The sequence below is a fragment of the Drosophila pseudoobscura genome, chromosome 2 (genome assembly GCF_009870125.1).
Source record: "Drosophila pseudoobscura strain MV-25-SWS-2005 chromosome 2, UCI_Dpse_MV25, whole genome shotgun sequence".
NCBI classification, from domain to species: Eukaryota; Metazoa; Arthropoda; class Insecta; order Diptera; family Drosophilidae; genus Drosophila; species Drosophila pseudoobscura.
In genome coordinates, this window is record NC_046679.1 from 14559306 (window position 1) to 14574287 (window position 14982).

Sequence of the window (14982 nt, forward strand, 5' to 3'; positions counted from 1 at the left end):
TAATATGTATTAAGAAGAAATTTTTGAGAGCAACGTGCTTATCATTATAATAGTTGCCCTCGCATGACACATTGATTGAATCTTCCATGGGTTTAAATCGATTTGGCCAGTGCACTCCTCCTCCGATTCGATCTCCCATTCCGCCTTGTATGTATAGTGGTCTAAATATAGTGGAGTAAATATATTCCATACATATAGTTGTATAAGTCCTTAGGGCCTATCCACTAGGACTTAAGTTACTTGTGGCTGGGACCCTCTCCTGTGACAAATTGGGCAACAATTACAATGTCCTTCTCAGTCACCTCTCCGGGCAATACCTCAGGGACCCCTATAAGATATAATACCTTTTATCGTCTAAGTCCGAGGGGAAATCAATAACTACAGCTTACGACCATCAGCTCTAACAAAGAGATGAATTGTATTCCGTTCATGATGGATGAGAAAAGTTCAAAGTATGAGAAAAACTTATGAGGCACTACCATTCATCACCCTTTATAAAGCACATGTTCATTTGAAAGGGAGACTTCCATATCAATATATAATCTAGCATTTGCCCTATTAAATTAGCAGGAAATTGCAATACTGTGCATGTACTTTTTCAATATAGATTTAGAAGGGAAAAAAATCCATCTTATCGGAATAGGATTCAATTTCGTTGAATAATTTTAGTTCAGTTCTAATGACGTATACTAGTATAGGCAATGCCTATAGGCATACTCGTTTCTAGCTTATAGGTTTCCAGGAACAATTAATCCACCCGTATTCCCATTAGCTAGAGAGAGTCTTATCATGAAATCTTACAAACATCAGAGGTTCTACTATTCAACAACGTAAAACAAAAAACTTTTTAGGCAAATAAAAAGCCAATTATTTTATTAATATCCAGCATACCAATTCTTCAAAGCAAGGTTTGAGGTACAAACTTAAAAGTCTTATGGCCTAAGGAGTCTCTAAATTAGAGAAATGTTCAATTTAAATAACGCATAAGTCAACGATACAATCTATCGATGTGTCGGTCGGTTCTCGGTGGTACAACGATCTGAAGTAACCATCCGGATACCATCCAGTCCATTTGCAATTCATATTTTGGACAATCGATTTCAATGAATACAATACAATCCCTTTGGGAAATCAAAGATCTAGATCAAATAAATGGATTACAAGTTACAAGATATCAAAATAATCCGAGTGTTCCCGCTGATTGTCCCACGAAAAAGCAGTTTACTAAAGCGGAAAGAGAAGCTCATGTTGGGGGCAGGTTAGTAGTACAGAGGCCTAGATGTGGATGTGGACGTGGTCCAGCAGCTGCGCGCGGTCGTAGAAGATGGCGGAGCACATCTCGCATTCGAAGCTGCGCTTCTTGCGGTCCGACTTGCTGGCTGCGGCTGCCTTGGCTGCAGCATCGGCTGCGTCGGCGGCGGAAACCACCTCGGAAATGGAAAAGAATGCAGAGCTTACATCGGCAGTGTTGGCGCTGGCAGGTACATTCACATTGTAGGAGTCCACGCCCACGCCGTAGCTGAGGTACGAGTGTTCGGAGCTTCTGGTCTTGCTCCCGGCTGCAACTGGCGAAGAGGAGGACGATGTGGTGGGCTTCTTGGCTGCCGCGCCGGATGCAGAGTCCGGCCTGCTGCTGCTGGAACGTTTGCTGCCCACTCGCGGGCTGTTGGCAGTTATCTGGCGCAGGTGACGCGAGGTACGGGCCGACGACGACGAGGAAGAGGGCGTGTTGCCAGTGGTAGCCGTGACGCGCTGTTGACTCTCCACCATTTCCCGTAAGTCAGGGGATGTCGGCTCGATCTTGATGAGGTTCTGCTCCTCCCCGGGCAGAAACTGTGGCGTTGTCGATGACTCGCTGGTGAAACGCAGTCGAGAATTGTGCTCACTTTTGAGTGGAGAGCGCAGAATCTCCTCCAAATCGTTGACTATTGCGGGGTTGAACCTCTCGTACGTCTTTTCACGGAGCAGTGCGGCATCGATGAGCAGATTGTCGTCGTACATCATCGGAACGCGCTGCTGTTCTTGCTCCTGCTTAATGTGGAGGGGACTGGAGCTGATCTGGTTGGGTGGATGCGTGGCTGGGGAAATGATCTCATAGTCATCGACAATGTTGGACGCAGTGGATCGCGACTTGCCGCTGCCGCTGCTGGAAAGCAAATCCAGATTGCTTGTCTCTGTCCGGGTAATGTAACTCTTGCCACGCGTCTTCTTGGTAGATCCGGATGCAGTGCCCGAGCTTTCTGCAGCCTTCGGAACCTTGGCCTTCTCGGTGTGGATCATTCGCGGACGCGAGCTTCCCGCAGCAGCCGATTTGCTACTGGCCGCCTTACTTGTTCCCGCCTTCTTTCGGCTGCGGCTGCTGGAGCTCGCAGTCGTGGAGGAGGATGATGCACTGGTGTTTGCTTTTACCTCAACTGGTGGCGCCGTCTTGGCCTGCCCTTGGGCCTGTGACTGCTTGGAACTGCGTCTCGTGTTTTGGACGCTGGAGGAACTGGCGGTGCTGGTAGGCAGCGGTGATTGCTGTTGATTCATAGCCGCTAACGAATCAATTTGAAACAACGACACCTGGTTGTCTTGCAGGAACTTCTCCTCCCACATGCGATCCGAGTGACTGCTGGTGGAATCGTAGCGCATTTTCGACTTATCCGTGACAGCCTTGGCTGTTCCATTGGCCACCGCCTTCGGATCCTTGGCTGCTCCCTTTTTGCGCTTCTCCTTTTTGGGGGATTCGGCCATTTCGAAGATTCGGTCCACGTTCTCCACATCAAAGTCGCAGATGTCTAAGTCACTGTTATACTCTTCGGCCTCTTGCAAAAGCTCATCTTCCTTGTTCTCGGCCCGCATGTGGGCAATCTCATGCGGCTGCAGCTTGCGCCGTCGTTTGTACTTCCGAGGCCCCGTCTGATGAATAAGGAACGCGTTTTTAAAGAGGAGATCTAAAGGAGATCCACATGAAGGATGGTATACTCACGACGGGCTGACGCTGTTTGGCGGTGTTCGTGTCGCTGTGCTTGATAAGATGCTGGATGAGCTCACTGGACGAGGACAAGTCCTCGGAGCACACTTCGCAGTGGTAAGTGCCAAGCGTTACATCCATACCGGAGTGATGGGAGCGAATGTGCTCGCGGAGCACCACTCGCTGGTTGAAGGCACGTGGACATACGGAGCAGGCGTAGGGCTTCTCGCCCGTGTGGATGCGCTCGTGTTTGCGCAAAGTGCCGCCGTCGGCAAAGGCCTTCCAGCAGTAGCGACAGCCGTACGGACGCTCGCCCGTGTGGATGCGTACGTGAATCTGCTGAGAGCTGCGCGAACCGAAGGTTTTGCCACACTCCAGGCACGGGAAGAGTTTGCCCGGCGAGGTGGTGCTGTGGGAGTGACGGTGATTGGATAGCGTCCGTCCGTCGGGGAATTCCTCCTGACAGACCTCACACACCACCGACTTGTCCCGATGCGAGGCCATGTGCCGCTTCAGACGCGCCTTGTTATGGAAGTTCTTGCCGCACTTGGAGCACGAGTGGCACTTCTCCCTCGAGTGGTCCCAGGCATGCTTGATGAGAGCCTTCCGATCGCGACACTCCTTTCCACACAGCACACACGAGTTGGCCTTCAGCTCGTTCGGATGACGACTGTGCAAGTGCCGCTTGATGGACTGCTCTTCATAGAAGCTGACACCGCACAAAACGCACCTAAAAACCAGTACAGAAATGGTGAGAAAACCACTTTATAGTATAGTTCATGTTGCAATGTCGATTTACTCACTTGAAGAGCGGAAAACGGGCGTGCATTTCGGTATGGGCGCTCAACGCAACTGAATTGGGAAAACACTTGCCGCACGTGTGACACCGGTGGGCAGCATCATCTTTGGCATTTTCAGCATCTCCAGCTATCACTTCATCGGTGACTCCCACTTCTCCCACAATCGGCTTTTGGTCAAAGTTACTTGCGTCTGGCTGCTGGAAATGGCACTTTGCATGGCGTCGCAGCAGGTCCTGCCTGTGAAAGCAAATGCCGCATTCGCTGCAGTAAAAGTCGCCATAGAGCTGATCCGGTTCCGACTCGCTGACACTGTCGTCCCCCGATGCCGGATCGTACTCAGAGTTGCTCTCCTCGAACTGATGCGTCTTCTGATGCTCCAGAAGGCTGCTGTTATCCCAGAACATCTCCTGACACAGGTTGCACTCAAAGGGCGAGTCCACGCGATGGTTCTGGTGGTTGGTACAAGAAAAAGGGAAGATGAAACTGGTTTCTTGGGAACATACATCTCAGGTAGGTAGCGCAACAAACTCTTACCTTCGTGTGAGAGAAGAGCGCCTTCTCCCTGGCAAAGGCCAAGCCGCACTGCTGACACACGAACGGCTTGCTGTCGTCCAGCACTGGATAGTTCGGCTGGGGAAGGTCAGCTTTAGGTGGGGGCTCGATCGCTGTCGAGGTGGTGACCACCGCCTGCATCGGCTCGCTTTGCATATAGTCCTGCATCTGGGGTGCTTCCGTCTTGTCGGAAATCACAATGTACTGTGAGGCTTCCTCCTTTGGCTTCAGGCGACTGATCCGTCCTCGCGTTGGCACTGGAGCATCGACGGTAACTGCTGCAACGTTGTAGCTATCCTGGTGCACCAGTTGAGTTTCGCTGCTGGACACCATCTGCTGCTGGTCCTCGGCGTCCTGATCCTGCTGGTATAAAGGCCACTCGTGCTCATAGTAATGATCGTCCATTGGGCGGTGCTCGAATTTAATGGATGTGGCCGCAGCTGCCTCGGCATCCGCTGCATCCTGAGCTTCCGCGTGCGCCTTGAAATGACTGATGAGCTCGGCGCGGCGAGAGAAGCGTGACCCGCACAGCTTGCAAAGATGAGGACGATCGTTTTGGTGGGCCAGCATGTGGGTGTTCAGGCTGGACTTCTTCTTAAAGCGGCGGCTGCAAAAGTCGCAGGGATATGGTCGCAGGGCCGTGTACTCGTCCTGCTCCATGTCCAGCAGCTCCTGCGAGCTTCCATTTCCAGCTATTTGCTCTGCGGCTATTTCCACACTGAAAATAATCATTGATTCAATCCGAAACGTTCAATCAAACCGTGCTATACTCACCGCTCGGCTCCCTGATGCTGCACCCAGTCGTCCGTGATGACCTCCTCGGTGACCACCTGGGCGTCATCGTCAAAGGAATCGGCATACGTCACGCCGTGGCCATCGGCAGTGACTATCACAGCGTTTCCGCCAGCTATGATCTCACTCAGCTGGCCGTCGCGGGCCATAAATATGAGATTCTCGGCCGCCATATGGTCAAGATCCTCGCCCGTCGCTTCATCGGTCACGAGATGATACCCGTCGGGCGTCACACCGTCTTCGCCGTCCCCCACCAGTATGTCCACCCCGGAGTCGGATGCGGCGGGGTGTTGCTGTATCCATTGGATGCCGCCATAGTTCTGGTGGTTCATTACTCAGTTGCCCTGCAAGACAGTTTGTTGCTAATTCTCACGCACATAAACAAAACCATACGAAAATTTCTCCTCAAAACTCGGGGAGGGAGCAACAATTGGTGTGGCTGGCACATGTGCTCAAGAAGAAGACCGTGGGAGACAGAGAGAGCAAAAACCGGGCGTTGCCAGACAGTTGGTGGCCATACATTTAATAACAAAAATAAACCCAAAACAAACTCAATGGCACGATAAATTTAAACTAACGTACACTGTATTATTCGTTTCATCGAATTTCCAAGTTTTTAGCCACTTTAATGGTATTTTGTATTCGTTTTGTTCTGCGCAGTTTAACGGCAACGCCTTGACTGTTTCCAGCAGGGCTGACAGCAAAGCCGCAAACCAAACTCATTTAATTCACTTGGCCCCTGTGCTTATAATAACCATGTCAACATTAATAATACGATATGTTGACTTGTTAGATTGAAGGAAAGCTTTCAAAAATTGTCGCATTTGAATAATCTAACCGTTTTATGGCAAATACTTCGCAACTGACTTCCAACCAACGCGCACACTAGTCGTCCCGCTCACACACATGGCGTCAGCAGACCTGGCCCGCTTTGATCCACGGCCCACATAAGAAATATTCCAACTTATAAACCAATTTGGACATAAATGAGGTTAAGTCGGCGTTTTATTTATATTCCAGACTGTTGCACATAACCTCAAGCTCGGCGTAAACATAAACAAACCCTCGAGCAGTGCACTTTCTCATTGTCATCAAAAAAACCGACCGCTTTCTATCGCCATCATGGCCCTGCCGCGGTTACATCACAAGTCACACGCCCGAAATTCTTCCACACTCCGGATTGAGTATTTAATTTTCTGTTTTTGGTTAAGTTGTCCGTGTCTTTTTGAGGTTAAATATGTATCAGGTCAACCAGCCACCGTAGATGCAATTTATTACCTTTAATCGGAATTTCATGCAGTTCGCATAATTTTATGTCTCCGTTTTTAAATGCGGCGCAAAGTTTTCTCGCAAAATACCCACGAACGACCGGAGAAAGAAGAATTGCCATTTTTGTTCTGTCACTGCTTTTTAATGCGGCCGTTCTGAGCTTAACCCACACAACCCCCTCTATTTCAACAGGTTAAGAGCTTGAATATAACCGCTGAAAATATTAATAATTTTAGTCTCTTCTTGTAGATCCGTCCCATCTTTTCTCTGAACAAAAAAAACGATATCTTTCACCTGAACTTAAAATTATTAAATTATCACCATTTTCGGTGGAATATTAAAGTACCGTCTTGGTCTACAATGGGTTAATACTCCTTTTTACTGATTATTTTTTATAAATAAGTTTTAAGCAAATAAAGTCAAAGCACAAAACGCAAGTGGTACGGAATGAGACGTAGTATGTCTGAAATGTTACGTCATTGTTGCTGGTCAACTGGTATCCCCTAGGAGTATGGATATCTTTATACCCTATTTCATTTAATTAACATTCATATTCTGTTTTCCAAGTTGAAACATTAGTTATGACTTCTTCTCATATTGGTATGGGTATAGGTAGACCTATTCATGCAATTGATTTGTTTCCGGTATATATATATATCCTGTATCCCCTCATACCAATTCTTGGTCTCTATATAAAGACAATAAAGTGAAAAATTTCTTTGTGATAGCTATACAACAGAGCCTGATTTTTTTATCCTTATATCGAAGCCAGATGACAAACATTTCGTTTCGACCACAAAATACATATACATAAAAGTATGTAATATACCGCACAGGATTGTATTGCAAACAAACATCAGTATTTTTCTGTGATTTATGGAATTTGAATTTGACGGTTTGTTTTGAAACCATAACCATATTAGAAACTACATCCGATTTTGCGATTTTTGATTAAAAAAATTGTTTAATATTTACATAATTAAATTGTAGAAATTGCGAGGAAATTGGAAATCAACTGCAAAATGTTTAAAGGCAATCAAAATCTTACAAAAAAGTCGTTATTTCATATATTACCTATCATTTTGAAAAACTTAATGAAATATGTATTTTGATATTAAATAAAAGTCCCCTCGAGAAAATCGCTACATGATAAATTCTTTTTGGTGGAGGCCTATAACTTATGTACGTATATTTGTTGAGCGAATTCTGTTTTTTTTTTCTGCACATCTGTGAGTACTGTTTGCCTATGAATCTTAATTATTTTCTGGTTAAACATTCCAAAAGTCAGTCAACAATTCGATAGACGTCTATTGCCAATTCCATCCACGCAAAAATCCAACTGATACAACAAACCAAAATTTCGCCAGGTCTAGATCTGTATAAATATGGCTGATGATAAGCGAACATAATATTGCGAATTTAGCAACTGAATAATCAAGTTCAATTACCAAAATGCAGGCTACAAAGTATCTTTTTCTGATTGCCGCCTTCTTGTACTGCCTGGGTGGCGCTCTAGCTGTGACCTGTGATGAGGATCCCACGGATACCGCCTGCATTGACTGCACCACCGATCCCGACAACGCAGAATGTGCCACCACGACAACGACAACGACCACAACAACGACAACCACCACAGTGGCACCTGCGACGACGGCTGCCCCAACAGCCGCCCCACAAACCACCAAGAAAACGGGAAACGTGAAGAAAGTCACCATTAAGAATCTTAAATACAAAGTCACGCGGAGGATCAAGGTCACCAATAAGTCTGGTTGAACGAAAATTCATCTGAAAAGATAGTCCTATATAGCCGAAATAAATAAAAAAAACTAATTGAATTTACCATATATCTTTTAATGTGTTTTTTTGCAACAATTTTAACAAATAATGTATTTCCGACATGCATTCCACTAGACTTGAGTGTAACTAACTAGAATGGTGGTGAGATCAGATGGAGAACTTATGGAATTAGCACATAAGAATATATAAACCATAAATAACTAAAGATAATCATTTGGTCGATTTTTTAAAGAATTTGGGGATTTCTTTTCTTCTTGTCATATGGTCACCGTTCTGAGGCTAGCGATTAAAAGATCTGAACTGTTCGATGCAGGTAATATTTTAATTTAAAGGATACGAGTATCTTTCTGAAACTGAGCACAACTGAGTCTTCTTTCCTACGTGTTTGCAGATGGAGTAGAAGAATATCAGTAGGATGTGATTTCTCGTAAATACGACTATAGCATCGATAGAACATTTTTAATTTTTCGATAAATCGATAGAGGATACAAGGCTTAGAGTGTAATCTTTTGTGAATCAGAGCAGAATCAGACCATATTTTAAACCCAAGCTGCAGGGCTGAAATGTAGAATTAGTTTCATTCAAATAACCAGAAATTGAATGGATGTTTGTATTATTACTACCAGAAAGTTCTGCATAGAACTCCCATATACATTTTTCTGAATTATCCATTCAAGACTTGTTTATTTGTTTTGTGCTATAAACTATAGGAGTATATTTGCCAAATAAACACAAGTTTTGGCTAATTAAACATCCCAAAGCTTGGGATCACCATCTATTGGCAAATACAAAACCAATACAGTTTTTTTCCATCGTCAAGGACGCTTAAAAGACCGTATAAATACAGCGGCATCTAAGTTGAAAAGATATTGCAAATCAGGCAGTTTGATAAAGAAGTTAAACTACTACCAGAATGCAGCTAACAAAGTATCTTGTTCTGATCTTTGCCATTTTCTATTGCCTGACGGAAACCAAAGCCGTCACCTGTGATGATAGTCCCGATGATCCTAACTGCATTGATTGTGACACCGATCCCGACAACGCAGAATGTCTCATCACGATCACCACAACCACTGAGGTGGTAACCACAACAACCGCCGCGGTTCCGGCGACAACCACAAGGAGAGCACTGGGACTGAGTGCCAAGAAGCAGTTCATTGTTAACAAACTAAATTTAATACTTAACCGAAAAAGAAACTTCCTGAGATCACTGTCAGGCTGATATAAGTTTCGTGCTCCTCCAATAAAGACTCAAAAACGAACAGAAAAGTTAGTAGTATCAAAGCAAAGCAATTTATGACTTCAATCTAATAACCCTTTTTTGAAGGAAATATAAGCTTTGGCTAATTCAAATGTGTTGCAAACTCTGGGATTTAAGCAAGAACTCGCTATCTCATTAATTGGACTAATTGTGGTACTGATCCCAACCAGGCATTGCACATGCCTGGGATTCTGGCTGCAGTCAATGCAGTCCGGATCCTCGGGCGCCACATCACACCTGATGGCGCAAACGGCATCCAGGAAATAGAATATGGCCAGAAATTGTACCATGAACTTCAGAGAAACCATATTGTTCATTCACTCTTTGATGACTGGAGGAATATGACTAGGGCAAGTCACGGGCTAACCAAATATGAAAGTTTGTTCAGCTGTATTGCGTGAAAAATCTGCGTTTCAAATCGGAATTAGAAGAAAGAGAATGCATTAATATTTTCATCAAACCTTATGAATTACAATTTCTCATGGATTCATGTGTATCAGAGGAGTATAGCAATTATTCATCATCTATGAATGAGAATAACTATTTTTGTCCTAAACATACTATTTGGATCAATTATTCACCTCAAAATGTAAGAGAAAATAGATCCTTTTTAATATAACCACTCTCGGGCGATTTGTAGTGGCATAAATTATTAAATGTAAGTGGATCTGTCGAAAAGCTTCTTATGGATTTACATACTAATAGAAAGAATATGGTACCATATAGTAGCTCCCATGTGTACAATCGATCTGCAAGAGTATCAAAAAGCTTCTGGCCCTAAAGCTATAATTTCTTTCTCCTTCTCTCTTTGCTCTTCGTTTGGCGCTTCGCTCTCTTCAATGTCCGAACGAAAGAGCAAATACATACATACATAAATGCAAACGAGCTCCAAAGCGCCAAACTTTTTTCCACCCGCTGGGGAGCAATGTTTTTCGCTGCTGCTCTGCTTTTATTTTTATGGCTCTGCGCACTGCGCTCTGCTCTCTGCACACATCGATCGAGGCAGAGCGAGCGAGCCACTATTTAATTTTCGTTTTGTCGTGGAACGGGTACGGAACGGTCCCAACCTCCCGATATACTTGTACCGTACAAAGCGCGGAAAAGTCGAGTAAAAGCGTTCGTGACTGAATTTTTGTATTTATTTACCGTTGCCTTAGGGGCTTCACTGTGTGCGTGTGTTCTCGTATTCGTGTGTACCCGTGTGTGTGTGTATGTTTGTGTTTTGGTGCTCTTCTCCTTTGTTGGGGCCAAAAGAAAGCAATCAACATTTAGAGCCAAAACGGTGCCGCCTGACGGGAAAACAAACAATATTTTTGGCCAAAAAGAGCTCAACGCGGAATTCGTGATAATAGTGCGCCATCTAGCGGTCAGAGTGGGTAAGTAGGATAAAATCGGAATTCCATTGGGAATGGGCTACAAATCTGTAAAGGAAAACCAGCTCCGAAGGTACGAAACTTGGGATACCCTTTCGAAGCGATTGCACCTATGATAGGCATAAGATTTAGTCCTCCAATTTTGATAATTAAAAACAAAATCTTTGGAAGCACATAACACAAGAGCTTCTTGAGTTTTTATTGGAATACCTTAAGGAACAAACTCACTTTTCGCACAAAGATCGATGCTTTCTAGAGGACTCTTATAAATCTGTATGTGTGTATTTTTGGCTCTGGCAAAAACATTCCACCAATCTTTTCAATTGGAACTATGCGTTATAGGGATCTGATTTTGAAAACCTTCTTCCCTTAAAAGCCTTATACTCTTCAGGGTAAACAAAAAAAAGTAACCGCCATCCTTTTGACAGGCGGCGACGACATAAAATGTCAAACTGTCGATCAACATCAAGGCGAAAATATGCAAGATGCGTGTCTCAAATGCTAAGAGGGTCGACTGCTGCACACACGAACTCACACACACAGATGCACAAATGGCTGCCATTTATGCAATCCCCCAAGCTCCTGTCCCTCTCCCCGCTCAGTGCCTTCCCTTTTGCCGCGCTTAATCTCAACGATGATCTCTGAGTTTTGCATGCCTTCCCGTTCCCGTTCCCATTCCCATTCCCATTCCGTGCCTGCCTGCTGATCTCTTCTGGAATGCGTTTAATTCGAATTTGAATTTCATCGTTTTATTCTACTCTTCTTGTTCTTCTCCTTGCGTTTCTTCTGTTTTGCTCCTCTCTGATTCGCTTGTTTTTACAACGCAAAACACTTGTTAAACGCGAATTCGCACTCTCTCTCTCTCTCTCTCTCTGTCTCTCTGTCTTTATCTGTTTGTGTTTTGTGGGGAAGAAATCAAAGTTAAAGCAAACACTTAATTAATATTCCACACACTCCCCCAGAAACTCACATGGAATACCACGAACAATGTGCTTTTTGTTGCTCCGATCTATCCGTAATTGTTGTTGCACAGATTTCATTTCATTTTCCATTTGTCATTTTGTGTTTTGGTATCGATCGAGAGTGTTATTGGCTTTTGGCGCTGGGCACGGGCCAGGATCATATTGGATGTTTATAGAAGTGCCTCTGCCTCCAGACTGGAATCCTCGTAGTCCATCATCTCACGTTGTGAGATTCGGTTCGTGAATAATTCTAAACTATTTTTAGATGGAATTTATGCAAAATCGAAAAGAATTTTTACGGTTTATATGTGACTGGAAATTTAAGAACACTCGTATGTGGATTTATTGAAGTCGTCTGTCTATAGGGGTTTTATTTGCTGAAAGTGTTGAAAGATTGCTTTGGAGGAGGCAATTAGGAGGAAGGAATGCCAGGGAATGCTTGTCTATCCTTCTATCAATTGATACAACTCAAAATCAATCTATCATTGAATCTATTGAAGAGTATACGTCCAATCCAATCAATCTTTCTGTCACATACTTTACCAACCAAAACCCCAACAAAAGACTGGTGCTTTCTTCAACATTCTTTATCCCCAAATTCCTGTCTTCCTCTTCACCATTTGTTGGGGAATCGAAACCGAGAAAATTCCATTAATTTGCCAATTCACAAAAACCTGATGAACACATGCCAAGACCCACCATCAGCCTCATCACAGACAGATGTTTCATGTGTTGCAGAAGTGCAGACAAAGTGAAAATGGTGGGGCCTTCCCCCACCCGAAACAAATTCCACCCGAATGCAAATGCAAATGCAAATGAAGATGCAACAGGTTGCTCGTGATGGGGCGACGACAGACATCTGACAAACGACAAACAATTGAACTCAATTTTAATTGTTGGCCATATTCATTGTTGAAATATCGTTGTAGTTGTGGTTATGGTTGTAGGGCCTATAAAATACATCAATTTAACGATCTCATCGAGGTCTTTATGCGCTTGTCAAACAACTTTGTGTTTATGCACGAGTACTCGGGCTGTAAGTAACCGAAAACCGAAGCTCGTAAAACGTGCGTGGCAGTGGCAGGCACAGGCAGCGCCACTGTGTCGCTGCTTTTGATGGTGGTTCGTTGGTGGTGCACCCACATAGTACAATACTTTTTGGCACAAGTTCGTTCGCTTGGCTGATCGCGATAAGCGGAAAACCGAATAAAATGAAAGACTTGACACAAATGTCAAAAAAGAAGACGGGGCAGCGCATCGAACATTGCGAACACGAGAAATGTCAGAGTGAAATCCATCAGAAATGCAGACAGCAGGCAAGATTCCTGAGAAATATGTGCGAGGATACAGTGCGTATCGGAAACATAAAACAGTGGATTGAATTGGATTCTGAATTGAATGTAAGTCAGTAATCGATTAAACATCGAAGCACATCGAACATCACCCAAAAACAATTACTAATCGAGGTCTTTTGTTACAGAACCGATTAAATAATCCAAAAACTTTGAATATCTCTGTATTGGGAAAATGGCTACGCTTCCTTGCAAGAACTTTCAGCCCTGAAACTTACTGTATGTTGCCATAGCTGGCATGATTAATCAAATTTTATGCGAAATCGGTTGTTTAAACCATCCAAAAATGAAAACGACAGCACATTTTTTTAAATTTCTTGTTAAAAAATGCAGTGGACGGTTGTGTGGGTGGAATGAAAATGTTTTCCTGGCACAACATTGCGTATGCGTGTTTTGCCAAAAGCTTTTTCATATCTGCCTCCCTCTCTCTCTCTGCATCAGCTGTTTGTTGTGCTACATTTTCCCCACAGCTGCTCTCAACATTTTCCAACGTGCTCCATTTTTCCTAAATAGATATTCGATAAGAGTACAAAATTCATATGAAGAATTTTATTTTTTGTATAAATAAATTAGCATCAGAACTGCAAGCTTTCTCTTGATCTTTACTGCGGCTCTCTTTACTTTCTAGTTTTGCTCTTCGAAATGTTTTCTCTTATGTCTCGCATGTCTCTTTGCCTATGAATATTGGTCTGTTTTGTTCATCCAGCAAATTATTTTAATTGTTTACAAACGATCTTTTTGTTGTTGCGCAAATAAATTGGCTCCCACTCTCCCGCTCTGACGTATTTCGTGTCGATTGTGAATATTTATTATAAATGTTATTGGCATTGGTCGGCGAGAGCGACCCGCGCGTCGCTTTTGAATAACTTAATTTTTTCGTTTCTTTATTGGCCGTTTGACAAATTCGAAAAGCCAAAACGCTGCCGAAGAACGCCTCAATTGATTTATTCGATTTTATTCCGTCTCGTGCGGCGCTCAATTGCAAAACTCTGGGGGTATACGCGGAATAAACGATCTTGTAAATTGCTCTCGCATATCGTCAATCTTCTGAATCGCCTATTGTCGGACTTTTCCCCATTTCGCCTCCCTCGCTTCCCTCGCCGGTTTCTTCCTTTGTGTAAGTGCAATTTTACGTGCCGAAATTCTGAAAATATAAAATTGTGATAAATCCATCGAAAATATGTCATAAATCTGTGCATTTAAGGAGGGGGACCACCCATTGGTCAAGCGAATGAGTAGCGTCTGGGATATAAACCACCCATCTAGCAAGGGTACATCTACTCTTACAATTTCAAGGGAATGCTATTGTATTTTGAGGTGTTCTAGGGGGACTCTGAGCCATGAAAAGGGTGGCTTGGCCTATTTCAAGGGCTTAAGAAAGTTGAAGGAACGACACCGACACGGTTTATAGTAAAATCATATCAATATGCTCCGTGATTAATGTAAATAGTCTTCAGAGAATACTCGATCCATGAAATTGATTTGGGGGGAGTAATAGAAGGAATAACTAATGAAATTTTATGGAAAGTACCACCTACTGTGCGATAGATTCTTAGCCAAAAACAAGCCTGGCATTACCCTGACTTAATACTTACATACAATCCACAGTAATCAAATGCTGAATTCAGATCTATTATACCTTCTTTCAAAGAGTATCCAGCCCGATCGAAAATTAAGACTTATTCTCATCATGTATTTATAGATCAAATCAACTATTTATAGATACTTGCAGAATTAATTGGCTAGCCAAAAGTACTTAAACGATTTGTTTATATCAGAATCAAGTGAATTTGATTAACCACTAATTACGCACAATAGATATTTCAGGTGAATTCGCAGACAGGTGCCAGAGACAGAGGGGATACGAG

At 43.6% G+C, this 14982-nt stretch overlaps 3 protein-coding genes across 5 annotated transcripts in view; 2 read left to right on the top strand and 1 right to left on the bottom strand.

Moving 5' to 3' along the window:
- Positions 1-856: 856 nt before the first annotated feature.
- LOC4801730 (uncharacterized) lies at positions 857-6519 on the bottom strand. The gene is made up of 6 exons (XM_001358736.4): positions 6379-6519; positions 5083-5444; positions 4291-5026; positions 3760-4205; positions 2972-3686; positions 857-2901 (listed from the first exon to the last, which is right to left on the bottom strand). Exons 2-6 carry the CDS (start codon positions 5430-5432, stop codon positions 1276-1278), a joined length of 3873 nt encoding a protein of 1290 aa, XP_001358773.2. The 5' UTR covers positions 5433-5444; positions 6379-6519; the 3' UTR covers positions 857-1275.
- Positions 6520-7772: 1253 nt separating this feature from the next.
- LOC6897327 (protein new-glue 1-like) lies at positions 7773-8213 on the top strand. Its single transcript, XM_002137443.3, has one exon. The coding sequence runs from the start codon at positions 7822-7824 to the stop codon at positions 8140-8142; it is 321 nt and encodes a 106-aa protein (XP_002137479.1). The 5' UTR covers positions 7773-7821; the 3' UTR covers positions 8143-8213.
- A 2244-nt stretch (positions 8214-10457) lies between these two features.
- Positions 10458-14982, top strand: part of stumps (DBB domain-containing protein stumps) — a 33027-nt gene continuing 28502 nt past the window's right edge. Inside the window, exon 1 of one of the 3 annotated variants that reach the window (XM_015181887.2) lies at positions 10458-10803. The gene's annotated coding sequence lies outside the window, so the exon portion shown is untranslated. Of the gene's footprint in view, positions 10804-11982; positions 11999-14082; positions 14232-14982 lie in introns of those variants that run through there. The other 2 variants (XM_003736536.3, XM_001358737.5) reach the window with 2 other exon arrangements.

Excerpts from the sequence above, each read along its gene's own strand:
- LOC6897327 (XM_002137443.3), top strand. The coding sequence starts at position 7,822 with ATGCAGGCTACAAAGTATCTTTTTCTGATTGCCGCCTTCTTGTACTGC.
- LOC4801730 (XM_001358736.4), bottom strand. The coding sequence starts at position 5,432 with ATGAACCACCAGAACTATGGCGGCATCCAATGGATACAGCAACACCCC. Across the intron at positions 5,027-5,082 it reads CAGCATCAGGGAGCCGAGCG|TGTGGAAATAGCCGCAGAGC; the intron begins GTGAGTATAGCA and ends GATTATTTTCAG. Across the intron at positions 2,902-2,971 it reads CCAAACAGCGTCAGCCCGTC|ACGGGGCCTCGGAAGTACAA; the intron begins GTGAGTATACCA and ends CTTATTCATCAG.